Source organism: Notechis scutatus, chromosome 5, assembly GCF_049901735.1.
Source record: "Notechis scutatus isolate UNSWTSFEM ecotype Mainland chromosome 5, rNotScu1.2, whole genome shotgun sequence".
Classification (NCBI taxonomy): Eukaryota; Metazoa; Chordata; class Lepidosauria; order Squamata; family Elapidae; genus Notechis; species Notechis scutatus.
Genome location: NC_142013.1, coordinates 473,746 through 501,003, shown reverse-complemented (window position 1 = coordinate 501,003; position 27,258 = coordinate 473,746). Strand labels below are relative to the sequence as shown.

Here is a 27,258-nt window from a genome sequence, read left to right as displayed (position 1 = left end):
TGCCAATCATCTTCTCTGCCATCCTCCCCACTCTTGGCCTGCCTATCCGAAGCAGGAATGCTTCTAGACTGGATTATTCCAATGCAATAATTGGGCTGATCTCGGCTGCTCCTGCCTTTTCTCTGCCCTGCATGTTCTTGGATCAGGTGCGGAAGGCAGTTCCTCCCCTTCCTCATCGCCGACCGGCTGCAGCTGCGTGCTTTCCCCACAGGAAGCTTCATGGCTGTCCTCCTGCAGCTGGGCCTCAGCCAAATCCTTCTCGGGGGCTGGCTGCGCAGAGCCATTGAGCAACTCCCCTCCTGATGTGCCTGGGATTGGTTCATCCTCCAAGGGGGCATCATTACACCCTCCTCCCCATCACCCCTGCCCCCTTGTCTTCCCTCCTAAATGTCGCCCTTCCCTGTCACACCCCCTTCCCCCTCCCCTTGTCTTCCCCCTGACTGTCTCCCCTCGTTCTCTCTGTCTCCCTCCCACACTCCCGTCCTTGTCCCCCCCATCATCACCTCACCCCCTCCCTCTCTGTTTCCTTCCCTTCCCTCCCCCACACCGTCACCTCTTTCCTTCTTGCTCCCCCCGGCAGCCTTCCACCAGTATGCCTTCATCCTCTTCATCGCCTCGGCCATCGGACACATGTTCCTTACCTGCCTGCTCTGGCGGCTGACCAAGAAGTACACCATCAGTGCCGAGGTAAGGCTGGCCCCCTCCCGCAGCTGCGGCCTTCTCCTTTGGGCTCCCAGTTGCCCCTCGGTCCCTCGGGTTGCCTCTCGTGGTCCAATAGGTTTTAAAAGCGATACTTCCCTCTCTTCTGTGTGGGGGATTCTGCTCCCAGGCAGGCGACCTCCATGTCCACAGACGGCTCTCCTCCTGGTTCAGTTTCGCTTCTTTCCCCAAGCCTTTGCCCCCAGTTTCCAGCCTCCCCCCCACCCCCGGGTTCATGGCAGTGAGAGGGCAGTGCTGACCGAGGACAAGAGGGCTGGGTCCTTTTGCCTGACCTCCGCTGACCCCACGCCAGATAGGAGCCACGTAGCCAGCAGGTTTGTTAGTGTTTGGGGATAAACCCCTAGCAGAGTATGCAGCAGCAGTCAAGCCAGGCAGCCAAATGAGAGAGGAAGGGTTTTAGAGTATACACACACTGAACACAAACACTGTTTGTAGTTTAAATAGTTTTTAATCCAGTTAGAGTTTAAGCATTGTCAATCAGTCCGTATGTCATACACAATATATCCATTCAGTAAGACTCACTAACTCAGTCCAGGTAATAGTCCTTACTATATCTTTATCAGCCGATAAAGATATCTTCTCCTCCTCCGATGCCTTTCTCCAGAGGATAACGCTGGATATTCAGTAGAACGATCAAACAGTAGATCAAACAGTAGACAGTCGCAGTAAAACAGTAGTAAACAGTTGTATGCAGCAGTAAACAGCAGTAAACAGCAAACGGTAAACAGTAAAACAGTAGGCAGTAAGCAGCAAGCTTTCTCCTGCTTCCTCTTATTGCAGTTTCTAACCGCACCCTTAATTGGCTAATTACATGCAGTGTGGTGCTTAAAGTTACAAACACTTAAACTATGATACCTTAGTTTATATATTTATCCACCCAAACCTTGTTGGGTATCAATGTTATACCTAACAAGGTTCTTGGGCCTCCTTTTGTTGGGAGGGGCCGTTGTGCCTGTCGCTCTGGGCATCCTCCCGCGGAGACGCTTTGGCAGCGTCCAGCCTGGTGAAACAGGTTTTATTCGCCATCCTTGCGGGAAGCTGCTGGAGGCGGAAGGCCTTTGAGGTCAGTGTCCTCAGGATGCTGACCCAGGCTGGGAGTTTTGCCAAGGGCCCCTCAGCGCCTGTAGTCCATCCCAAGTGCCACAGGGTGCAGTGTTTGTCCTGGGAAGAAGCAGAGGGCCTGGCGCTGAACGGCGGAGGGTTCCTTCCAATTCGCTGCCTTACGAGAGCGAGGAAAATCCTCAGGGACGCTCGCACCCCGGCCGGCCCTTCTTCACTCGCCTGCCGTTGGGTAGGAGGTACAGAGATGCAGAGCCAGCCGCATCAACTGGCTGAAGAACAGGTTCCACCCGTGGGCTGTCGGACTCCTGAATGGGAAATAACTTCGTATGTCAACATAGTAGGACAGACTTGCAGGACTGGTGCACTGTGCAAAGTGTAATGAGATTGGGACTGGGTTAGGGACTTCTGTCCTCACTGTGAGGTGTGCGGTGTGTGTGTGGGGGTGTGTGCACGAAGGGAGGCTGAGCCAATCTCATTGTACGTGTGATGTACTCTGACAATAAAGGTAATAATAACAAATGTTCCCTCAGCCACAGCTGCTTCTCCCGCCAACCTCCAGCAGCCTGTAGAACATTGACCCAAACCAGGACTGAGGCCTCTGGGAAGCGCATGAGCCAGGGAAGGGGGAGAGAGGAGGCAGAGGGTGTGTTTTTGGACACACAATTGGGTCGGTCAGCTGGTGTGGAAGGGAGGGAGATCTAGGACTCCAAGGACCTTGGGCACCACGCGGCCTGGTTTTAGCAATAGGAGAGAATATTTGCAGCTCAGGGTTGGACTATTATGGGGTCCCTGGTGCTCTCTGAGCTGAGCGGTTTTCTTGCAGGCGTCTCATGACCCAACTAGGGAACATCATCAGTGATCGAAGGGAGGAGGGTTTGTGGAGTGGAGGAGGAAGGAGGAGGACTTGGGACTCTCTGAGGTTAGTTGTTTCGTTGCAGGCGTCTCATGACCCAACTAGGGGACATTGTAAGTGCTAGCAGGGAGTGGGATTTGCTGGAGTGTGGGGGAAAAAGGAGGAGGACGATGACAACAAGAACCATGAGCTTCAATGGTCTTCTCTGAGCCTGCTGGTTTTCCTGCAGCTATTGTTATTACCAATCTCCTAGCTAGCACTGATGATGCCACCTAACATGGCAATGAGACGTCTGCAAGAGAACCACCAAGCGGAGAGAACCGCATGGCTTAGCTACGCCCGTGGCACGTTCTTTGGCCTGGTGTCTGCCGGCTACGGGACGGCCTCGAGTCCTCCCTACGCCTCTGGTCTCCCGCCTGGGTTTGGGGCTGCTTACTAGGAAGTGGCTCGGGGGGACGGGGAGCCTGTGGAACCGAACCCTGGCCTTTGGGGGCTGGCCGGGAGGGAAAGGGTGGTGCTGGGCCAGGGATGGGCCATCGGGGGCAGTCTTCCGATTGCTTTCTGCCCCGGGTTTGACTGGGTGGGGGATAGGGCTTAATTGGGGAAGAGGGAAGGGGGTGCCGGGGTCCCAGAAGGTTTAGGGCAGAGGGGTCCAGAACCCCCTCCCCAGCAGGGAGCTGACGCCTACCAGAAGGAGGTTGGGGCGGCCCTGGTGTAGGGTGTCCCCCGAACCCTGTGCAAGGCCTCCCCCTCCCCCCGCCCTGTGATTGAAGCCCCCTCTCCAGCCAGCCCAAGGGCGAGGGAGCCTTGGTCCCCGGCAGCCCAAGACAGCCCCCCGGTCTCCTCGGGATAAGTGTGGCTCTGCAGCACCTCACAGGGTTGAAACCCAGAAATACCCAGCTTGATGCTGCTGCTTCCAGCCCTTCGAGGTAGGCCAGGGGGCACGCCTGATGGAAAGGAGTGGGTAAGGGAGGCCCCACTCTTGTTATCTTTAAGACAGAATCATCAGGCAAGCATTTGTCCGGGAGGGTTATAAGGACCTCCTGCCTTGGGCAGGGGGCTGGACTAGAGGACCTCCTGGGTCCTTTCTGGCGGCTCTAGCACGCTACGAAGGGAGGCTCTCCTGCTGCCTGGAATTGGCTCCTTTGTCCCCTTTGCCCCTCCCGCTTCGACTGGGTGACTTGAGTCAGGGCTGTGCAGAGGTTGGGGGAGGAAATGGGGGGTGGGTTGTGGGGGCGGCTCCTTCTTTTCTGTGAGCCCAGGGAGAGGACAGATCAACAGGGCTGGGAGGGACCTTGGAGGTCTTCTAGTCCAACCCCCTGCTCAAGCAGGAGACCCCATACCATTCCGGACAGGTCTCTTCTTGAAAGCCTCCAGTGACGGAGCAGCCACAACTTCTGGTGGCAGGCAGTTCCACTGGTTCATTGTCCTCCCTGTCAGGAAAATTCCTCCTGAAAGGTCCCGGTTGCTTCTCTCCTGGATGAGTTTCCATCCGTTGCTTCTTGCCCTGCTGCCTTTTAGATGCTCCCATCTTCCCCCACCCTTCCTTCTCTCCGGCCGAGTCAGGCCGACCACTCCCAGTGAGAGGGAGGCGGGCGTGGTGAGTGCTGGCAGCCTGGCTCTGCCCCCGCTAAGCAGGATTGCACACAGCCAGCATGAAGCGCAGCAGCGGTTTCCGGTTCCCACCTGCCACTTCCTGTGTGAACTTTCACATTGCAGCTTGTTTGTGGTCCTCGCCTGGGCCTGGCTGCCCCCAGCCCCCCCCCCCCAAGGCCCCCGGGGCCCGATCCAGCCGAAGGAGCCTAAGGGAGGCCTGGGGGGGATGGGGAGGAAAAGCAGAAAGGGGGGGGGGGTCCCCTTTGGAAGCCTCAGTCCACATACAGCCAGTCCTCAAATGTGACTGAGGTTACAACAGCACTGAAAAAAGGGGACTTGGGACCGTTTTTCACCCTTACGACCATTCCGGCATCCCCCTGACCACTGATGCTTGGCAGCTGGCTTGTGTTTACGACAGTTGCAGTGTCCTAGGATCCCCTTTTGCGACCTCCTGAGTAGCACCGTCAATGGGGGAAGCCAGATCCACTTAATGGCCGTGTTACTCAATAACTGCAGCGACTCACTTAAACAGAAAGGAAGGTCATAAAATGGGGCAAAAATGAACCCATCTCTCACTTAGCCACAGAAATTTTGGCCTCCAATGTCATAAATCGACGTGTGGTCTGTGCCACTAGTGATCAGGAGGCCCCTGAAAAGGGGAGAGGGCTCCCAAGGGGGCGCTGCTGGGGGTCTGTGAATGTGTGCCAGGTGGCAGCCTGGCCCTTCCCCTCCTGCTTCACACACCTTTTGTTCCTCTGCAGGGGAATAAAAACCTCCCTTGAGTCCAAGAGGGGCTGGCTGGCTTTTGAAGGAGCAGCTTCTGCTCTGCCCTTTGGGGGCTGGTTTTCGCCAGGGACTTGGGGGGCAGGCTGCCTGTTGTGCCCGCCCTGCTTAGCCCAGCAGCGTTTTGGCTCCTCTTTCAAAACTTTTGCTTGAGGAAATTCCCGAAGGGAGAAAGGCCGCCTTTCTTTCCATCCGGCGTAGACCGGGGTCTGCAGCGCCAGTTCTTGGGGCCCCAGCGGTGACTAAGCGTTTTCTAAAGATAAACGGCCTATTGGGGACTTTCTCAACCTCCCTCAGCCGCATCCAGAGTGCAGTTCCTTCTGCAAACTTTCCCAAACTGAAACAGCCCCGCTGGCTATTTGCAGCCTGGGCGTGTGATGCTCCCGGGGGCTGTTTCTTGGGGTCACCAATCCTCCCCCCCCTCCACTTTCTGCCCTAAACAAGCCCTGGTTGCATGTGTCTGTCTGAGGATGGTGTCTCCTCCTGTAGCTTCAGCTCTTCAGAATTTGCTCCTGAGTTGAGCATCAACATGCTCTAGAAAGAGGCTCTAGAAAGAGCCAGAAAGAGGAGGACAAAACATAGGAAGAATAGTTGCTGGAATTGGGCCTGTCTACTTTGGTGAAGAGAAGCACTGGGGGTGACATGAGAGCATGAGTTCCTATATTGGAGGGGCTGCCCCAGAGAAGAGGAAGGGGTCCCCTTATTCTCCAAAGCCCCAGAAGAGGCAGGGCAAGAAGCAACGGACGGAGACTCATCCAGGAGAGAAGCAACCGGGAATTAAGGAGAAACTTCCTCAAAGTGAGGACAATTAACCAGGGGAACAGCCTGCCACCAGAAGGTGTGGATGCTCCAACACTGGAGGTTTTCAAAAAGAGACTGGACAACCTTTCCCCTGGAATGGGGTAGGGTCTCCTGTTTGAGCAGAGGGCTGGACTAGAAGACCTCCAAGGTCCCTCCCCGCTCTGTGATTCTGCCCCCTCCTGCCCCAGGGTGGCGTGCCATGCTGTGGCCCAGCAACTGAGGCTCCAGCTGGGGGAGCCCACAGATCTTTCCAGTCCTGCACCAGAGGCGCCTGCAGGGGAGTAAACACCACCGCTGCTTTTTCTGGAACACCATGTTTCTCCTGTATACCATTGGGGGGGGCGGGGTGGACAGTTCAGGAGTTTTCCACCGAGCGGCCAGCGCAGCCTGCCTGCCCAGGGAAGCAACTAGGTGGTTTCCAGGTGGGGTGTGTGTGTGTGTGTGTGTGAGTGAGTGAGAGTTTCTGGAAACCTGCCTGGAATGACCCCGGAAGCCTGGTCAGGAGGAGAGGCAGAAGGATCTGTGGAGCAGGGGTCTCCACCCTGGGCCCCTTGAAGGCTGGGGGACTCAGCCAGCTTTGCTTTGAGTTAACCCCGCCCTGCTTTGCTGGCTGAGGAACCCTGGGAGTTGAAGTCCCCCAGCCTTCAAGGGGCCCAGGGTGGAGACCCCTGCGCCACAACGACCCATTCCTCCCCCTCTGGGTTTTCTCCGACCTCAGCGATGGCCCTTCCTTCCTTCCTTCCTTCCTTCCTTCCTTCCTTCCTTCCTTCCTTCCTTCCTTTCCTCTCTCTCCTTGTTTCTTCCTTCCTTGTTCCTTCCTTCCTTCCTTCCTTCCTTCCTTCCTTCCTTCCTTCCTTCCTTCCTTCCTTCCTTCCTTCCTTCCTTCCTTCCTTCCTTCCTTCCACTGCCGCTGCACAGCTAGGGTCCTCCCGAAGCCCCCTGCCTTACACGGATTTTGTAAAGAGAGTCGGGGGTCTTTCGTCCTCGGCTCACAACCGTTCGTTGAATGGGACCTTTCGGTGTTACCACGACACCAAATACAAACGTGGCTCGTGATGCCTTCTCAAACTTGCAACCGTTGTAGCCTCCCAGAGTCCCGTGGTCCAAATTCAGGCGCTGGGCAACTGGCATGTACGGTTCCATTATCCCCGGGCCACACGATCCCCTTCTGACAAGCGAAGCCAGGTTCACTTAACAGCCGAACTACTCACTCATCTACTGCAGCGATTCACTTAACAACTAAGGCGAGGAAGTTCGTAAAGTGGGGCAAAACTCGCTTCACACGGGTCTCATTCAACCACAGAAATGGGGGCTCAGTTGGGGGCATTTCTGTAAAATCGGGGTGTCGGGGCCTGAGGATTCCAGGATTGCCAGCTACAGAGGGAGGGTCCTTCGGGTCGAGGGGTTTCAGGGGTCGCCATTGGAGGAGCGAACGAAAAACCCAACAAACCCCAGACACGTTTTGCTTTCTGCTTGCCAAAGAGGAAAGGGAGACCCCGGATACCTGGCCACGGTGGACGTCCCGGGTGGGCTGGCCAACGAGGGAGGGAGGGAGGGGGCTGTCTTCCTTGAGCCTTGACCTGGGGTGGGGGGGGCTTTGAGAAGGGCTCACGGGGGGAGGGGGTGTTCCAGGGGAATTCACCCCCGTCTCTCTCTCTCTCTCTCTCCCCACAGGAGTGCAAGTCGTACCAGTGGAAGAAGCGGCTCTTCTTCTTCAACCTGCTGGCTTTCCTGCTGTCCATCTGCTTCTACATCCGCCACACCTGGTATTGTGAGGCTGGAGGTAAGGCGGCCCTGGACCCCGGAGCCTTTAGGCCAGGGTCCTGGAGACCCTTTTTTCCTGCCCTCTGAGAGCGGTGCCAAACCTCCGGACCCTCCTCAGACCTTGAACGCCTTTAAGCACGCCTAATGCTAAGGGACTAGAACAGAGGTCCCCAAACTGTGGCCCTTTTAAGGCTGGGGGACTTCAACTCCCAGGGTTCCTCAGCCAGCAAAGCAGGGCGGGGTTAACTCAAAGCAAAGCTGGCTGAGGAACCCTGGGAGTTGAAGTCCACCAGCCTTCAAGTGGAGACCTCTGGAGTAGATAAAAGGCCGGTAGGGCAACTAATGACGCTCAAACGGCCTTCCAAAACATTAAAAACAACACACTTGTCCTCTAGTAATATTGGTCCTTCGGTATTAGCCCATTAAATCAGTATGAATACCACTTGGGCGTTATAAATCATTTTAAGGAGTGAGATTTATTGAAGTCAGCAGACATTTTGGGAGCCCAGAGGCCCCTCACTCCTTGGTGGCTTACTTATTTTATTGAGTGAAAAGCTAGATTTCCGTGGCCGGTTATCGAAAAACAAAGTTGGACTTTTGGTCTGGGAAGCCCAGGCTGAGAGGCTCAGCTTTAGAGCCCTGGAAGCCACGCGGGGAGGTTTCTGCGCATGGCCAGGAGCTCTCTTGGCTGCCGGAAGGGATGAGAAGCGGAGACGCCTGTTGAACGCCAACGGTGTCCCCGATGTGGACCAGAGCATCCCAGGCACGGTGGATTGTGCTTCATATCCCGGCTCTCCTCAAACGTGGCAACTTTAAGACTTGTGGAACTTCCCTTCCCAGAATTCCCCGGCTAGCCACAAATGATAGAGTTGGAAGGCACCAGAAGGGCTGCCTTGTCCAGCGTGTCTCATGCTGGCTGGGGGATTCTGGAGTCTTTAGAAGTGGTTATACGGCGGCCAAGCCCCCTCCTGACGGGCAAAGGGAAAAGCTTGGAGCAGGGTCCCAACCTTGGCAGCTTTAAGACTTGTGGAACTCCCAGGACCCACCCACCCCCCCACCCCCAGCCAGGGGCAGACTAGAAGACCTCCGAGGTCCCTCCATGCTCTGCGTCTGCTTCCTCCTTGCAGTGTACACGGTGTTCGCCTTCCTGGAGTACCTGGTGGTCCTGTCCAACATGGCCTTCCACATGACCGCCTGGTGGGACTTTGGCAACAAGGAGCTGGTGGTCGGCTCCCAGTCGGAGGAGAAACGCTTCTAGGCGGCACCGGAAGTGGCCGCCCAGCTGGTGGAGGGAGCTCTTCATGGCGGGGGGCTTCGTGGTGTCCCTGCCAGCCCCCAGGGCTGAAGGAGCGAAGGAGCCCCCCGCCCAGGAAAGGACTTTTCCACACACCCTCCTCACCCATCCCGCCTGCTTGGCTCCGGTCAACGACGGGCAGGAAGTATTGCGGCCTTCACGGGCGCCACTCTTCGAAGGACGCTGGCGGCCTGTAGGGGACACCGCTGGGGCTGCTGCTGCCCAGAACTTGGGGAGGGGGGTGGCATGTAACCTCCAGGGTGGTGGGGCCCCTCCCTTCCCATTGGGCATTGCTCCCTGCTGGGGGAAGAGGCGGCTGGCCTGTCTGTAAGGAAGGCAACCGTCCCCGTCGGGTCATGGCGGTGAAAGGACACCCCCCTCCCCTCGGTTTTCATGCCCCCAGCCCTGGGGAGGGAGGGCTGCTGTGCTGGGAGTCTGGGGAAAGGCTCAAAGTGTGTGTGTGTGTGTGTGTCCCCAAAAGACACAGATCTAGAGAGTTGGGGGGGGGAGGGGGCTGCGTGTGCTGCTGTGCAGTGACCGAAAGGACTTGACCCTGGCGGAAGGAGGGGCTCTGCCGGACGACTGGGGCCGAAGGGAGGCTAGACAAGGTCCGGTTCTTCCTGTGAAGCTGGAATCCGGAGGGTGGCCAGCCCAGGACGGAAGAGGATGGACTCGCTTCTTGGCTCCCCGGTTCCTGCCTGGGGCAGACGGGAGAAGGGAGGCTGAGCCGAGGGGCTGCCCCCCAAAGAGGGCTCCTCCCTTGTGGCCCCCTCCGCAGCAGAGTTGGTGGCCCTGAGCCCGCCAAGGCCTTCGGACCCCGGGGTCCCCCTGGAGCAGGTCCGGTTCCTCTTCCTCCCGTCTCCAGGCGGGGAAATATTGCATCGCCAGATAATGTATTTCCACCTACTTTTTACTCCCCCACCCAAAAAAAAATAAAGCACTTGAGTATCTTTCTAAGGAGCTAGTTCTCTGGGTGGTTTTAGAGGGGGTGCCGGGGGCTGCCTTGTCCCTCCTCCCTCTCTGGGTCTGCAGCCACTCGTTGCTTTTTGCGTCTGGGGAAACGGGAGGGGTGTGTGTGTGTGAATTGTTTCTTCTCCCCCCCCCCCATTTGAGGGAACCTGGGGATTCTGGGAGCTGAAGTCCACGTGTCTGAAACATTGTCCAGGCTGAGAAACCCTGGAGGAGAAGGGGGCCCTTCTGCTCCCTTCCAACTCTATCATTCGTGACAGGCTGGGGAATTCTGGGAGTTGAAGTCTTAGAGAGGCCCAGGTGGGGAGGCTCTGCTGCAGTCTAGGTTGGTCCGGCCCCCTTGGCAAGACTTTGCCCAGCTTTACTGGGCCCCCTGCTTCCAAAGGGGGGGCAGGGAGGGAGCTCAGAGGGGCGGGGGACCCCCATCCCATGGGGCACAGTGATGGGGGTGTCCAGCCTGCGCAAGAGCCCCCCCCTCCCCCAAGGAGACGGGGGAGAGCCGCCTTCAAATATCTCACCTCCAGAAGATCCGGCATTAGCCAATCCATGACAGCTGGTCCTTGACTTACAACAGCACTGAGAAAAGGGACTTGTGGCCAGTTCTCCCTCTAGCGGTCAGAGCATCCTGGGGTCCCGTGATCCCCTTTTGCGACCTGATAGGCAAAGCCAGTGGGGAAGCCAGGTTCACTTAACGACCGTGTTATCAACTGCAGTGATTCACTTAACAATGGCAGCAAACAAGGTCATAAAATGGGGCAAGACTCGGTTAACAATTGTCTCCCTTAGCGACATAAATTTGGGGCTCCACTGGGGTTGTAAGCCAAGAAGCTGTCAGCCAGTGGGACAGACCGCCACATGATGGGGGTGGGGGTGCTCCTTGGCTGGGGGTCTTCGCACAGAGCTGGGAAGGATGCTCTGGGCTGGCCAGCTTGACCGGAGGGAGACCCATCGGAGCCGGCCTGAAGGTAGGCAGACGTGGCCCAGAAGCTGCCGGTCAGCCCCGAGAAGTGCGGCTCCTCCAGACTGGGAAGCCGGGCGAAGGGCTGGTTAGCTGACGGCCCTTTCCAGCCGCCTTGGGGTCCGGTTACGTCTGCGGTGGAGGGGAACCAAAATGGCCGCACAGCTGCTCACCCCCTTTTGAAGGAGGACATCTCTGCAGAGGCCTCCAGTGTGACAGCTTGTGGACTTCAACTCCCAGAATCCCTCAGCCAGTTGAAGGCCACACGTGCTGTCCCAGCCACTCTCTGGGAATTGGACAGTTACTTAGGAATGATGAGCTGTCCCCTTAAGGGAATGCATCATGGTAAATGTAGTTCATGTCACGCGGCCACATCTGTAATCCCGATTGGTCACTAATTTGACCCTCCATGGGTTGGGGGAGTTTTTCCCTCACTTTGCCTGAACTCCCTGACTCATGGCAGCTGCTTTCTATCGCTACAAAGTGGGTTAGGAGATAACCATCTTTTACTACAAGGCAGATAGGGAAAGGATTGTTCACTAAAGAAGAACTTCGTCACAAATGTGAGTTATGAGGATACCTGATGAACCAATAAATGTTCTTTGTTATGGACGTTTTGTTGAGTTTATCTATCTGCATCTGCACAGCTTAAAAATCCACTACTGTGCAGAAGACAGAAAAGTAAAAGATGGTTATCTCCCAACCCATCTCAGAGGGGTCCCGGGCAGGCAAAAAGGGTCTCCGGGACCCTGGCCTAAAGGCTCTGGCTATGGGGCCTGAGGAGCCAGGGGTCAAAAAAAGGCTGGCTGGGGAATTCTGGGAGTTGAAGTCCTCCAGGCTTAAAGGGGCCATGGTGGGAGACCCCTGACTTAGATGACCCTTCTGGTCCCTTCCAACTCTATCATTCATGGCTAGCTGGGGAATTCTGGGAGTTGAAGTCCTCCAGGCTTAAAGGGGCCATGGTGGGAGACCCCTGACTTAGAAGACCCTTCTGGTCCCTTCCAACTCTATCATTTATGGCTAGCTGAGGAATTCTGGGAGTTGAAGTCCTCCAGGCTTACAGGGGCCATGGTGGGAGACCCCCGCTCTAGAGAATAGTTCCCTCGCATGAAGCTGTCCCGGAGCCCTGGATAAGGCAGAGCCCCCCACATCCACCTGGGAAAGAGCCTGAAAGACACGGGGGAAGTTGCCATTTTTATTGGGGGTGGGGGGAGGGTGACAAAAGGACCCTGGTGCAGGGAAATCAACATAGGGTGAGCCCCCCCACCCCGCCCCTCCCCGCTCGAGTCTTCCAGGCCAAAGGCGGCGGAGGCCACTGCTCCTGATCACGGTGAGCTGGGCGGGAGCAGGAGGAAATGGGGGCAGGGGGGTTCGGGCAGCGAGACCCCCACAGCTCTTCCTGATGAAGAAAACTCCTGGGAGGGATGGTCCAGCACGGACGTCTGAAAGTCTACCTGAGCATGGAGAATCCTGAGAATCCTGACTTCATTCCAGCAAGTTTCTAGTCCCTAGGAGGGTGGAGCCCAGCCGACCAAAGGCCGGGCCTCGCCAAGGGCCTCCCAGAGCCCGAGAGCTTGGAACTGAGGGGTGGGGGGGGAGGGAACCCTCCAGGTCTGGGGTCTTCCGGCATCCCCTCCTCCGTTCTTCCCCTCGAAGCGGGTGCAGGAGCCGGCTGCCTTCGGTGGCTGTGTGGAGGGGGAGCCCCCCTCTCTCTCTCTCTCTCTCTCTCTCTCTCTCTCGGCGTGCTCAGGGGATGCTCCACTCCCTCTGGCAGGGGGAGGCAGCCGAGGAAAGGCCCAGGCTGCAACACCCACCAGCGGCGGCGGCGGAGGAGGAGGGCCGTGGGAGTGGAGAGCCCACGAAAGGCAGGGGGCCCTGAAAACGGAGCGTTTCCTTGGTAAACAGGATGTGGAGGCGGCAAAAGGGGCCCCTCGCCTGGCAGCTGCCAAAACTCTGCCGTGTTTCCATTCTGCAGGGCTCCCCGGCCTCCCTCAGCCGTCCGAGGGACCCTTTGGTCGGGCCGTGCTGAGGGCCGATGGGGCACGGCAGGTTCCGCTCCCTCCTCGCTCCCCTGGGACAGGAGTGGATATCTCCGCCTGGCATCTCCGCCCGGGAAGAGCAGGGAAAGGCGGCTGGGAGGGGCCCGTCTTCTTCCTCTCGGGAGCTTCTCCGGGGGTCCCAGAGGCAGCCAGACGTCCTTGGGGTTTTTTTTCTTCCTTGAAGGCGTTTCACTACTGCTCCGATGAAGCTTCTCGGATGAGAAGCAGCGAAACGTCTTCAAGGAGGAAGGAAAAGGCCCTCTGGGCGCATCTCCTTGGCACCGTCGTCCAGGAGACCGGAAGCTTTGCAGAGCTGGGGGGAACCGGCAATTCTTCTACCTACCACCCTTCATTTAGCGACCACCAAAGTGGCAGCAGCACTGCAAAAAGTGACTTACGACCAGTCCCCGTTCTTATGACCATCCCAGCATCCCCAGGGCCACCCGATCCAAATCCCCATGGGTGGAAGGCAATTGTGGCATCCCGGGGCCACGCAATCACCATGCGTGACTTTCTCAGCCGGCTTCTAACAAGCAGAGTCAATGGGGATGCCAGATTCGCTTAACGACTGCCTGATTCGTTGACCAACGGCAGGGATTCACTTAACCCTGGAGCCCTGGAGGCCCAGTGGGGAGAAGGCAGACCGAGACTGCCCACCGCCAGGAGTTCAATCTTGACCGACTTAAGGTTTGACTCAGCCTTACATCTTCTCTCCGAGATCGATTAAAAGGAGGAGCCAGATTGTTGGGTTGGACTGAGCAGGGGGTTGGACTGGAAGACCTCTAAGGTCCTTTCCAACTCTGTTGGTTGCATAGCGCTGGCTCTAAAACCCACCGGAGAGTCTTGTAAAGGCTCCTATGAGGGGTTGTAAGTCTAAGTGCTGTCCGTTAACAACCGTGGCAAAAAAAGCCTCCCCCCAAAAAAAATAATCAGGTGTGGCTCATTTAGCAACCCCACTTCTTAGCCGTGGGAAGTCTGGTCGTAAGCGGAGGGCCGGTCCCCCTGGCCTTGGCTCCCCCTTGCAGGGAAAGGGCCCCGTGGGCTGAGCGAGCCGGTCCTTGATCCTTCCTAGGAAGCAGAGTTTGGGCAAGCAGGGAGAGAGCGAGAGCGAGAGGACGCCTGGGCATAAGCAGAGGGCAGCCCCCCCCCCGCCCTTCAAAGCAGCTGGCAGGCCTTCTTGGGCTTGGGCGGGGCCGGGCTGAGGACGGCCCGGACGGCTTCGCTGAAGACCTCCTTGATGCCCTCCTGGTTGAGGGCCGAGCACTCCAGGTACCTGACGGCGTGGATCTGCTTGGCAAGGCTGGCGCCCTGCTGGGGGGTGACGGGCAGCTGGCTCTGCTCCTTCAGCTTCTTCAGGGCCTCCGGGTTGCTGCGCAGGTCCTTCTTGGTGCCCACGAGGAGGATGGGCACCTCGGGGCAGTGGTGGCACACCTCCGGGTACCACTTGTGCTTGACGTTCTCGTAGGAGGGCGGGCTGGCGATGGAGAAGCAGATGATGAAGACGTTGGTCTGCGGGTAGGAGAGGGTGCGCAGGCGGTCGTACTCCTCCTGGCCGGCCGTGTCCCACAGGTTCAGGTTGACCGTCCGGCCGTCCACCGTGTTCTGGGCGCTGTAGTTGTCGAAGACGGTGGGGATGTACTCGTTGGGGAAGGCGTTGGTGGTGTAGCAGATGAGCAGGCAGGTCTTGCCCACTGCCCCGTCGCCCACCACCACGCATTTGATGCTTTGCATGGCGGCGGTGGCGGCTCCCCCCGCGGGGCTCTCCGGCTCAGCGACCTGCGGGAGACGGCAAATTAGGAGAGGCTGGGAAGAGGCTGGTGGTCAAGCCCGAAATTGACCTACGGGTAGCCATTTTATTTAGCCTTATTATAAATTCCTTTTCCTTCTTTCCCTTTGCTGGTTATGGGGGGGAGGAGGGTTTTGGGTTTGCCACATTCCTAAGGGGGAGGAGTGGGGCTAGAGAGAGTTGTTGAGGCTAGGTGGTTCTTCTTCCTGTGGGAACGAAAGCTGACCCTGCTGAGACCTGGAGGTGGAGATTAATGACACCAGGCAAACGTTGATTTACTTCTATTGGGGAATGTGACTTTTGGGGGCTGTTTCTAACTTCCAATATTACGTGGTGTAATTCCGGGTTGGGTCAGATCCGGAATGACAACAGACTTTGCCAATTTGATGCTTCCCTAAATAAAAGAAATTGTTTGGGAAGACGGACTTGGCTCTTTTCTTTTTAAATGGATTTCACCTCTTGGAAACCTGACACTGGCAGAGACGGGGAGGGGGAGGGGTCTAAGGCCGCATGTACGGGTAGTCCTCGAATTGCAGGCATTTCTTTAGTGACCATTTGGAGTTACAATAGGTCTGGCGGTCTTCCTCAATGTGGGGGCACCTGATTCATTTCCTGCTCTCTGTTCAAGGTGGGAGCCACAAATTGTTAGACCGGCAGTCCAACTTTGGCAACTTTAAGACTTGTGGACATCAACTCCCAGAATCCCCAGCCAGCTGGCTGGGGGATTCTGGGAGTTGAAGTCCACAAGTCTTAAAGTTGCTGAGTTTGGAGACTCCTTGTCTAAAGAGCCAAGCGGATCCCTGAGCTGTATTGGCCGAGGATTCTGGGAGTTGAAGTCCACAAGACTTAAAAGTTGCCAAGGTTGGATGACCTGCCTTTAGACTGAGCTGGCTGGTCAGTTCTCGCCCAGCCTGTCCAGCCCAGCTTGAAAGCAGCTCTCCTGGATTTTGGACAGCGGCCCCATCCAGCTTTCCCTGGTGAGCCCCACCCCACCCCGTTCCCCCCCGGGGGCTTTTCTCAAAGCGACGAAAGACTGTGCGGCTCGACCGCAGCCCTCCCAGCCGCCTCCCCTCGCAGCCCAATTCACGCCATGGGTTTGCAGAAAGCTTCCCTGGTTGCATTGCAACGAGAGAGAGAAAAGCACAACCACCACGTGCAAAAGCTTTGGTCGTCTTTTGCTTTCCCTGTGAATTGTGCCGGCACGCCTTGGGTGTGAAGTCAGCTTGTAAGCGTTTTCAGGCGGGTGCCGTTTGGGTGTGTTGACAGTTTTACAGCAAATTGACGGTTGATTGAAAGAGACTTGAACCAGCCTCGTGGCGGATGGGTGGGGGCCTTGTGAACCCCCCCCCCCGTCCTCTAGCGGCTCTTACATGAATCGGGGAGCTTTCAAGGGGCCACAGGACTTGTGGGAAAGTGATTTATGTCTCTGGAAATGTTAGGTGCCGGATTGTTAGTTCTTAGGTTGAATGACTAGATGGGAGGGAGGGGAAGGAAGGAAGGCTGGAAAGAAGGAAGGAAGGAAGGAGGGTTGTAAAGAAGGAAGTCTGGAAAGAAGAGGGGAAGGAAGGGAGGGGAAGAAGGAAGGAAGGAAGGAAGGAAGGAAGGAAGGAAGGAAGGAAGGAAAGAAAGAAAGAAAGAAAGAAAGAAAGAAAGAAAGAAAGAAAGAAAGAAAGAAAGAAAGAAAGAAAGAAAGAGAGAAAGAGAGAAAGAAAGGAAAGAAAGGAAGGAAAGAAAGAGAAAGAAAGGAAAGAAAGAAAGAAAGAAAGAAAGAAAGAAAGAAAGAAAGAAAGAAAGAAAGAAAGAAGAAAGAAAAGAAAGAGAAAGAAAGAAAGAAAGAAAGAGAGAGAGAGAGAGAGAAAGAAAGGAAAGAAAGGAAGAAAGGAAGGAAGGAAGGAAAGAAAGAAAGAAAAAGAAAGAAAGAAAGGAAAGAGAAAGAGAGAGAGAAGAAAGGAAGAAAGAAAGGAAGGAAAGAAAGAAAGAGAGAGAGAGAGAAAGGAAAGGAAGGAAGGAAGGAAGGAAGGAAGGAAGGAAGGAAGGAAAGAAGAAAGAAAGAAAGAAAGAAAGAAAGAAAGAAAGAAAGAAAGAAAGAAAGAAAGAAAGAAAGGAAAGAGAGAGAGAAAGAAAGAAAGAAAGAAAGGAAAGAGAAAGAAAGAGAGAAAGAAAGGAAAGAAAGGAAGGAAGGAAAGAAAGAGAAAGAAAGGAAAGAAAGAAAGAAAGAAAGAAGAAAGAAAGAAAGAAAGAAAGAAAGAGAGAGAGAGAGAGAAAGGAAAGAAAGGAAGGAAGGAAAGAAAGAAAGAAAGAGAAAGAAAGAGAAAGAAAGAAAGAAAGAAAGAAAGAAAGAAAGAAAGAAAGAAAGAAAGAAAAGAAAGGAAAGAAAGGAAGGAAGGAAGGAAGGAAGGAAGGAAGGAAGGAAGGAAGGAAGGAAGGGTCAGCCAAGAAAATAAGCCAAATGAAATCAACCCAACCCAGAGTTGTGATTTGAGCCCCAGGGACCAAGTTCCAACGATCCTACTTCCTAGACAGGATGTGAGGGCCCAGCTCTCTAGAGGGGACTTTAAGGCTGACAGGGGTGGAAGGAAGTCCCAGTTGTGAGGGCGGCACCATTGGAAGACCTGAGGGACCCGAATCCACAGAATTTGATAGAGTAACAGAGTTGGAAGGGACCTGGGAGGTCCTCTAGTCCCACCCCCTGCTCAAGCAGAAGGCCTTGGACTATTCCGGACAAACAGCTGTCCAGCCTCTTCTTAAAAACCTCCAGGGATGAAAACCCGACAGCTTCTAAGAGCAAGTTAGAAGTTCCACTGCTTAGTTGTCCTCCCTCTTAGGAAATTCCTCCTTAATTCCCGGTTGCTTCTCTCCTGGATGAGTTTCCACCCGTTGCTTCTTCTCCTGCCTCTTCAGGGGCTTTGGAGAAGAGGTGGACCCCTTCCTCTTCTCTGGGGCAGCCCCTCAAATATTGGAAGACTTCTATCACGTCTCCCCTAGTCCTTCTTTTCATTAGACTAGACATACCCAGTTCCTGCAACCGTTCATCGTATGTTTCAGCCTCCAGTCCCCTAATCCAGGGGTCTCCAACCTTGGCCACTTTAAGACTTGTGGACTTCAACTCCCAGAATTCCCCAGCCAGCCAGGAATGATAGAGTTGGAAGAGACCAGAAGGGTCATCTAAGTCAGGGGTCTCCAACCTGGGCCACTTTAAGACTGGAGGACTTCAAGTCCCAGAATTCCCCAGCCAACTGGCTGAGGAATTCTGGGAGTTGAAGTCCACAAGTCTTAAAGTGGCCCAGGCTGGAGAGCCCTGCTCTAGGAGCCCCATTTCTCAACAAATTCAGAAGTCCTCAATTTACAACCTTTCATTTAGTGACCATTTGAAGTTACAACAGCATTGGAAAAAGTGACCTAAGACCGTTTTTCACACTAATGACCGTTAACAGCATTCCCAAAATCCAAATTCAGACGCTTGGCAACTGACTCGTATTTATGATGGTCCCCGTGTCCCGGGATATCCTGGGATCCCCTCTTGCGACCTTCGGATGAGCAAAGCCAATGGGGAAGCCAGATTCACTTAACGACGGTGTTACTGCTTTAAGGACTGGACTGATTCATTTAAATGGGGTCATAAAATGGGGCAAAATTCACTCAGCGACTGTCTCGCTCACCAATGGGCATTTTGGGCTGAATTGTGCTCGTAAGTCGAGGACTGCCTCTCTATTTGACTAAAAGGCCGAAGTTTTCGGGAGACGCAGCGTCGCGTGGAGCCAGTCGCTCTGCCCCAAAGCTTCCCCTTTTTGCTCATTGCGGAAATCGGGAAAGAGGCTGCCAGAGACCCTCCCGGTTTAACCTCTGGCCCTTTGGGCCCCAAAGAGGAAGGGAGCCCCTCCCCCGAGTTGCTTGCCCCCTGGCCCCCTCCCATCGCGTCTGCCGAGGGAGGGGCCGAGGACGGGCGTGGGGAGCGTGAGAGAGAAGCGGAAGTGAAGAGCAGTTTGCAGAAAGCTAAACAGGAAGCTAAACACGCTGGGACAGCCGGAGGCGGCTTGGTGCCCCAGGCAGGAAGTCAACAGGGAAGCCCCCTCCCCCCTCATCACCGGGGAAGGAGGGAGCCCTCCTGGAAGCACTCACCCCCCCCCCCCCCCGGACCCTTTTCTCAGTGGTGGGAAAAGTCAGGTTTTGTACATTTTAGGCGAGAAGAACCGAATGCACAGGTGGGGCCTGGCTCAATAGCAGCAAGTGGGAGAGGGATCTTGGCGTCTTAGTGAGGCAGCCGTGTGCAGAAGCCGCCCAAAAAGCCCATGCAATCCTAAGCTGCATTCACAGAGGGACACGATCCAGATCAAGGGAGGTGCTAACACCCCTCTGTAAAGCCTTAGTAAGGCCACACACCCCTAGAGTCCTGCATCCAGTTTTGGTCGCCATGATGTCAAAAAGACGTGGGGGCTCTAGAAAAAGGGCAGAGAAGAGCAACCAAGAGGATCGGGGGACTGGGGGATAAAGCATACGAAGAACGGTTGCAGGAACTGGGGGTGTCCAGGACCAGGGGGGACGACAGGAGAGCAGCCTTCCAGTATTTGAGGGGCTGCCCCAAAGAAGAGAGAGAGGGAGTCAAGCTATTTTTTCCCCAAAGCCCCTGAAGAGGCAGGAGAAGAAGCAACGGATGGAAACTCATCCAGGAGAGAAGCAACCAGGAATTAAGGAGGAATCTCCTGAGAGGGAGGACAATGAACCAGTGGAACTGCCTGCCACCAGAAGTTGTGAATCCTCCATGGTTGGAGGTTTTCAAGAAGAGCCTGGACAGCCATCTTCCTGAAATGGTGCAGGGTCTCCTGCCTGAGCAGGGGGTCAGTCTAGATAGACTCCAGAAGACCTCCAACTCTTATTCTGTAAATAGAGAGAGAGGTTCAACTGCTTTGAGGGTTGGGCTGCCATCCATGTGCAGACAGGCCTGGGGCTGGACAGCTGCCCCTCGGACCCCTCCTCCCCCATGTCCCTCCCCCCCAACAGCGTTAAGAGGCACCTTTTCAGGCCGGGGGAGGGCTCGGCTCTTCTCCTGCCTCACTATTGTTCGTTCCTACACACGGAGTCCTCGATTTACAACCACAAGTGAGCCCAGAATTCCCGCTGCTAAGCAAGGTGGTTGTTCAGAGAGTCGTGCCCAACTTTATCATGTTTTTGGGGCCATGGTTGTTAAGTGAATCCGGCTCCCCCTCCCCCACTGGCTTCGCTCGTTGGGAGCTGGCTGGGAAGGTCAGAAAAGGGGATGATCCCGTGACCCACCAGGACTCTGCGACCGTCATAAGTACAGGCCATTTTGCAAGTGGACGAAGTTTGGTCCCATGGCCCATCGGGATGCTGCAATGGCCGTAAGTGTGAAAAACGGTCCAAAGTCATTGACATGTACTTGAATGTTAGCAGCTCGGGTGGGAGGCTGGGCTGTTTGAGCTCTGAGCCAGGCAGCTCGGCTGCAAATGTTTCATCAACATTTGAGGAGACGCCGTCAGGGCGCTGGGAGTTGTGCTCGTCTGTTTGAAACCAGGTCACGACTCAGAACAAACAATGTTCACCAATTTGCATCATGTCAAAAGGCACCACCGCAAGGCCGGTGCTCGGACACACGCGAGCACAATTCCAAGGGCACTGACGGCATCTCCTCGAATGGCGACACAACTTTGGCAGCTGAATTGCCCGGCTCGGAGCCAAACCAACAGCCCGGTCCGAAGTCCTTTTTTCAGTGCCCTTGTAATTCCATCCGGTCACTGAACGAATGAGGACTACCTGCACCTGGATATTGCAAGAGGGCCCAGCGTCCAGTTGGATGGAGGGGATGTAAATTTCATCCGTCATCCCACGAAATAATCTCTGATGCCCTGCTGGCTCCTTTTCAGTTTGAACCTGACCTCCTCCCTGTGACTCAGTGTCCCCAGATGCCGGGGTGGGGGGGGGGGGAGGGCAGGTCTTCCTGGCAGATCCCAATTCCAGGGTGGGCTCTGGAGGAGCCCCCTCCCCCCTAAGGGCCTAGAGCAGAGCCTTCCTTTCGCCAAGTCTCAGCCCAACGTCCCCCAGCCCTTCCCCTTCCTGCGCAGGGAGCTCGGGACTCCCGGCTTCTTCCCGGGTGGTGCAGCCAAGAGGACCCCCTCCTGCCCCCCACCCCCAGGAGGCCCTGCCCGAGTCTGTTTCCGGAGTGGCTCAGCGTCTCTTGCCCAACTTCACCAACCCCGCCAGAATGCCTGGCCGAAACGAGGCCAGGGTGGGCAGGGGAGGCTGCTTCCAGCCTCTGCAAGCTCTGGGGTCCCACAGAGGCACCTTTGAGGCGGTTCCTCCTCTGCCCCCCGCAGGCTGCAGCTGTGTGCAAATGCCATGCAAAGGGGGCTGAGCCCCCCTGCCCTCCCCACAAACAACGCCTTTGTCTTCCCTTGCCAGGAACCTGAGTCATCGGGATCCACTTGACATGGCGCAAGCCGCACAGCCCCTCCTCTCTTGCCACACCTTTGGGGCCATGCAAATGATGTGGCCGGGCCACTTCCCCTCCCAGAGTGGCAGCGGCCAGCTCTTCCCCCTGGCAGGTTGGCAGCTTCTGGGCTCCAAGCTCAGCCCAGCACTGATGAGGTTCCCTAGTTAGGCCAAGAAACGTCCGCAAGGAAACTGCCGAAGGCAGAGAGCACCGAGGAGCCCACAGCGTCCACCTCCTCAACCTGGGTTGTTTTCTCTCAGACCTTTAATGACCCAACTAGGCAACCTCATCAGTGTTGGAAGGGAGTGGGGTTTATGGGGAGGAGGAGGAGGAGGAGGAGGAGTGGGGCAGGGGAGACTGTGGCACCCTTAGTGCCCTCTGAGCTTGGTTGTTTGTTTCCTTGCAGGCGTTTCATGACCCAACTAGGGAACCTCATCAGTGCAAGGAGGGAGGGGGCAGCCTAATCAAGGAAAGACCAAGGACACGCCCACCAAACCTGACCGGGCAGAGAGCAAGTCCCCCTCCCTTCAGCACTGATGAGGTTCCCTAGTTGGGTCATTAAAGGTCTGCAAGAACCAGCCAAACTCAGAGAGCACCGAGGACCCCTCCCCCTCCTCTTCCTCCCCCATCTCTCCCCCCCTCCCCTTCTAGCTCTGAAGATATAATCTACTTGGATCCTGAAGCATCTATAAGAAAACTCAGAGAGCATTGAGGACCCCCCAATCTTCCTCCTCCTCCCCCTCCTCCCGAGGACCCCCTTCTCCTGGCTAGCCCAAGGGGAGAACTTGGCAGGCAGACCCCCCGGGGAAGGAGACCCCCAAAGGTTCTCAGGACTAACCCAGGTGCCCGGCCACCTTTTTCAGGCGGAGATCCACTTGGCCTTTCCCTGGTGACCCAGGTTTGCACTGGGCCCAAAAACAGCCAGTGGGTCTAGGGGCCAAACCCACCACGGGGTTTTCTCTTCTATGGCACGACGCTCACTTGGTGGCTTGGTGTGTCTTGGGGCGAATCTTCCTGTCTGCCTCTTAAAAACTGCAATGGCTTTTGGGTGTGTGTGTGTCCCAAGCACGACCTTTGACCTTCAGGCTGCCCCCCTCAGAGGATGGACGGCTGCTCCAACCCTTGTCCATCCGCTCAACCTCAGAGCAAAGGGGGATCTGGGCGGTTTTTGGACCCACAGAAATCCTGAGTTGCTAAAGGCAGCCAAGCCATTCAAGACCCCCTTTTGTTCCCATGGGGGCAGCCCTGGGGGTGCCTGGATGCCCTGGGCACCCCCTCCCCCGCACTCAGGATGGCAGGACGAAGCCCCTCCCCTGCCCAGGGGAAGGATGCTAACCTAAGATAGAACCCACCAGGGTTTACAACCCGCCATGGCTGCATCACGGAACTCACCGGGCCCAAATCCACAAGGTTCTGCTATGGGGGAGCTGTGGGGGGTGGCACGTGTTTGGGGCCAGCCAAGGACACATGGCTGCCCCCCTCATGTGCTGCAATTCCCATGTCAAGCAGCCCTGGAACTCCTCACCAGGAGCCTTTCTTCTCCTTCCCAGTTCAGCTGGGATCAGGACGGGGCCCGTTGAGGCTGGGATAAGGCAGGCCCCGGGTTCAAGAGTTAGGACGGAAGGAGGTTCCTGACAAGCGGGGGCTTCCTGAGGAGGAGGAGGGGGGACACTGTGGGGCCCTTGGTGCTCTCTGAGCTGGGTGGTTTTCTGGCAGGCGTTTCATGACCCAACTAGGGAACATCAACAGTGCTAAGGAGGAAGGTTTGCAAGAGAGGAAGAAGAAAGGAGGAGGAGGAGGAGGAGGAGGAGGAGGAGGAGGAGGAGGAGGAGGAGGAGGAGGAGGAGGAGGAGGAGGAGCAACTTTGGGCTCCTTGGTGCTCTCTGAGTTTGCTTGTTTCCTGGCAGGCGTTCATGACCCAACTAGGAACATCATCAGTGCTAGGAGGGAGGGAGGTTTGCAGAGAGGAAGAAGAGGAGGAGGAGGAGGGGAGGAGGAGGAGGCGGCAGCCGAGGCGCTTCGGGGCAGTCAAGGTCACCCCATCCTGAGCTGCTGCTGGGTGGACAATGACATCAGCTCTTTTCATGGCTGCTGCCACCGCTGGCCTCAAACGCGGCTCTTGGGCTGGATATTGATCTGTTTTACAGGACCTTTTAAAAACGTTTCTGTGCCGGGAAGGAGAGACCGGGGGAGGGGGGGGGCACACACAGCCCCAGGGGGGTGCAGGGGGAGGCGGCTGGCGACTCACCGCAGGAAACGCCGCAAATGTTCCTGCTGAAGAGATACAGGCCGTCCTCCACTTACGACTGTTCCTTTAGTGACCGCTCAAAGCGACAATGTCCCTGGAAAAAAAGGGACTTAGGACCATTTTCCACACTTACGACCATTGCAGGAGCCCCACGGTCACAAGGAGCCAAATTCAGGCGCTTGGCAAGTGGCTCGTACTTATGACGGTGAGAGGGTTTCCCCCGGAAGTCACGTGATCCCCTTTTGCACCTTCTGACCAGCAGAGTCAATGGGGAAGCCAGATTCGCTTAACGACCGTGTGACTCATTTAACAGCTGAAGCGATTCACTTAACAACAGTGGCAAGAAAGGCCCTCAAATGGAGCCAATCTCTCACTTAGCAACAAAAACGTGGAGCTCCATTGTGGTCATAAGCCGAGGACTGCCTGTGCAAGGCTTGGATGAAGGAGCTGCATTTGGAGAAGGCTCCTTCCCTAAATCAGGGGTCCCCCAACTGGGCCACTTTAAGACTGGTGGACTTCAACTCCCAGAATTCTCCAGCCAGCCAGGAATGATAGAGTTGGAAGAGACCAGAAGGGTCATCTAAGTCAGGGGTCTCCAACCTTGGCCACTTTAAGACTGGTGGACTTCAACTCCCAGAATTCCTCAGCCAGCCAGGAATGATAGAGTTGGAAGAGACCAGAAGGGTCATCTAAGTCAGGGTCTCCAACCTTGGCCACTTTAAGACTGGTGGACTTCAACTCCCAGAATTCTCCAGCCAGCTGGCTGGAGAATTCTGGGAGTTGAAGTCCACCAGTCTTAAAGTGGCTGAGTGTGGAGACCCCTGCCCTAAATGCAGACCCTTCAGCCATGTGGGCATCTACAGAAAGGACTATTTGCAGCTCAGGGCTGGACTAAGGGGTGCCTGGTACTCTGAGCTTGGTGGTTTTCTTGCAGACGTTTCATGACCCAACTAGGCAACATCATCAGTGCCAGGAAGGAGTGGGGTTTGCAGGGAGGAGGAGGAGGAGGAGAACGATGACTGTGGGGTCCTTGGTGCTCTGTGAGCTTGGTGGCTTTCTTGCAGACGTTTCATGACCCAACGAGGGAACATCCTCAGTGCTAATAATGATGATAGCACTGATGATGTCATCGAGTTGGGTCATGAAATGTCTGTGTGAAAAGCACCCAGCTCAGAGAGTACCAAGGACCCTCGCAGTCTTCCTCTTTCCCTTCCCCCTCCCTGCCATCTCCACTCCTTTCTAGCACTGGTGAAGTTACCTAGATGGGTCATGAAACGTCTGCAAGGAAACCACCCAGCTTTGAATCTCTCTTTACCAGGAGCACATCCAGGATAAACATGGCTCCCAACCTTGGGGGCAAAGCGTGGCAGAGCCCCCTTCCCAGCGTCACAAAAAGGATGCCAAAGCCCATAGTGCACTAACAGTGCCATCCAAGCGGGGGGGTGGGGGGGCATTTCCCCGACGTGGGAAGCCTGGAATCGCGGCCGAAGAGCCCTTCGCAAGAGGGGTGAGCTGAGCCACATGGCTAACTAACCAGGGCTAGTAGGTAACCAGGGTTTGCAACTACCTGCTCTGCCTCCCACCCCAGCCTTTTGGCCCTGGAGAGGGAATTTCGCTGGTTGACTGAGAGGGCATATGGGGGAGATAGGCTGGATATGGCAAGTGGGGAGGGGGCATAAAAGGGGGGGCCAGCAGTTACATCTCTCTCTGGATTGGCACTCCTTACAGCAAACCATCTCAGTGGCGCCACCCCCCCCCCACCCCAGGCACTGGGACAAGTCTGTAGGACGATGCAATGGAAGGGGTCAGTTATGTGGTGCGTCAGTTCTGAACAGAACAGAATAAGAGTTGGAAGGGACCTTGTAGGTCATCTAGTCCAACCCCCTGCCCAAGCAGGAGACCCTACACCCTTTCTGACAAATGCCAGCCCAGTTTCTTCTTGAAAGCCTCCGGTGATGATGGTGCTCCCACAACCTCCGAGGGCAACTTCTGTTCTATGGGTTGATTGTTCTCACTCCTTATTTCCAGGTTGAATCTCTCCTTGGTCAGTTTCCACCCATTCTTCCTTATCTGGCCTTTGGGTGCCTTGGAGAATAGCTTGGCCCCTTCCTCCTCTCTGGGGTGGCCCCTCCCTCAAATGTTCCTTCTCCTCCCTAGACCAGCCAGGCCCAGGAATGTTTGAGCCTCCAGTCCTCTCATCATCCCTGTTGCTCTTCTCTGCACTCTTTCCATGATATCACTGCCCCCCCCCCCGCAAGCAGACTGGAAGGGACCCCCCCAATCTTTGTGGGACACCACGAGGGACCCCAGGACTCCGACCCCTCCCCCCCTGTCTCCCAAGCAGGAGGAAGGAGGCCCCGGCAGACGATGGGCCTCGGCGATGGGGAAGTCCAGAAAAGGAACTTCGGCAGCCTCCCCCAAAGAGGGATGGAAAAGGCAAGTCAGCATTCTCGGTTTCTTTTCTTTTTTTGGGGGGTTGCGACAGGAGGACGTCTTAGGAAAAAGGAAAGGCTAGCCAGCATCTAGCCAGCATGGCTAACGGGGAGGGAAATGGGCAACCTGCCCGATTGTATGAGCCGGTGCCATCCGTCCTCCTTCAGTGGGCCAGGAAGAGCTGAAGGGGAAATGGGGGGCTGGGAGGAAGTCCCCAGCCTTCATGTGCCCCCTCCCCAACTTCCCTGGGTGGGAGAGGGAGTCATATGGGAGCAGAGAATTGGGGGGGGGGGAACCATTTTGCCTGAAATGGTATACAGGGTCTTCCTCTTTGGGCAGGGGTTGGACTACAAGACCTCCAAGGCCCCTTCCAACTCTGTTATTCTGGAGGTTCCCCCCCCCAAATTGCTTCCAGGGTGGGAGGGGGGCCTTCTGGGTTCCAAGACTGCTCTACTAAAGCAGCATCCCTGCCAGGGGCCTATAATATCCCGCTCCCGCCCATCAGATCCTGGGTCGTTGGGATTTGATCGTCCTAATTCAACTCCTGATAGTCCTAATTCAGGCGCTTTTGGGGGCCAAAGAGGCCCCCCGGAACCTCTCCTCCCGGCTCCGCCCCCCCCCCCCCGCAGGCTGCCAACGGCCCCTCTTTTGCTCGGGACAGCCTCGTTCGGCCGGCCCAGAGCGGTTCCCGAGGCGGAAGGCGACCCTCCAAGAAAGGAGGCGCAACGTTGCGATTGCACGGCGCCCGAACTCAAGGGGGGCCGCTGCGTCTCTTTGGGGCAGGAAGGAAGGCCCCGACTGGCTCCAGAGCCTCCCCGCGCCAGGGCAGTCTACCGCACCCCAAGTGGGGAGGACGGAGGGGACTCGCCCTGCCCGGCTCGGGACCCGGGAGTCCCCCGCAGGCTCCCGGCTGCCTTCCGCATCGCAGCGGCTCCCAAAGGCGGGGCTGCGGGGGTGGGAGAGGCCGGGGCTGAGCGGTCCTTCACCCCAGTGCGGTGCCCCGCTCGGGCCGGCTCAGCCACGATGGGGCGGCTCCAACGGGGTTCGTTCCCGACCTCCGGAGGGAAGCGGCTTCCAGCCCGAAGCGCGGCTTCTCCAGCCCGCCGGCGCCCCGGAGAAGGAAGGAAGGAAGCCGGCGAGCCTCCTCCGCGGGGCGGACAGGCGCGCCCGGGACCCCCGCCCCAAAGGAAAGCGACCCCGGGCAGGGCGCCCCGGGGAGCCCGGCCAAGGAGGCGCAGCGGCTGCGCTGGCGGGGCCGGCAGGGCGCGCCCGGCTTCGGGGCAGGAGGCGCCGTTACTCGCGCTCCCTCCCGGCCGGGGCCGCCAGGCGGGCGGCCGGGCGGGCGGGCGGGCGGGCGGCCGAAGGGCTCCCGGCCGGTCTGGTGGGGGCAGCGCGGGCGGGGCGAGGCGAGACCCACCTGGGCTCATGGCGAGCGAGCGGGCGGCGGCGGCGGCGGTGCTCCCGGGCGGCGCGCAAGAGGAAGTCTGCGCGGCCGGAGGAAGTGCGC

The 27,258-nt window shown here is 56.7% G+C and overlaps 2 protein-coding genes across 7 annotated transcripts in view; one reads left to right on the top strand and one right to left on the bottom strand.

Moving 5' to 3' along the window:
• PGAP2 (post-GPI attachment to proteins 2) overlaps window positions 1-12,353 on the top strand; it is a 14,493-nt gene extending 2,140 nt beyond the window's left edge. For 2 of the 6 annotated variants that reach the window (XM_087965901.1, XM_087965896.1), the window contains 3 exons: window positions 581-687; window positions 7,490-7,598; window positions 8,707-9,830. In XM_087965901.1, coding sequence (XP_087822027.1) covers window positions 581-687; window positions 7,490-7,598; window positions 8,707-8,837 — 347 coding nt within the window. In that variant the 3' untranslated portion in view covers window positions 8,838-9,830. Of the gene's footprint in view, window positions 1-580; window positions 1,035-1,634; window positions 2,294-7,489; window positions 7,639-7,680; window positions 7,827-8,706; window positions 9,831-12,222 lie in introns of those variants that run through there. The other 4 variants (XM_087965897.1, XM_087965900.1, XM_087965895.1 and 1 more) reach the window with 4 other exon arrangements.
• On the bottom strand, window positions 11,983-27,258 carry RHOG (ras homolog family member G). Its single transcript, XM_087965904.1, has 2 exons — window positions 27,169-27,258; window positions 11,983-14,615 (listed from the first exon to the last, which is right to left on the bottom strand). Exon 2 carries the CDS (start codon window positions 14,568-14,570, stop codon window positions 13,995-13,997), a length of 576 nt encoding a protein of 191 aa, XP_087822030.1. The 5' UTR covers window positions 14,571-14,615; window positions 27,169-27,258; the 3' UTR covers window positions 11,983-13,994.

Excerpts from the sequence above, each read along its gene's own strand:
- RHOG (XM_087965904.1), bottom strand. The coding sequence starts at position 14,570 with ATGCAAAGCATCAAATGCGTGGTGGTGGGCGACGGGGCAGTGGGCAAG.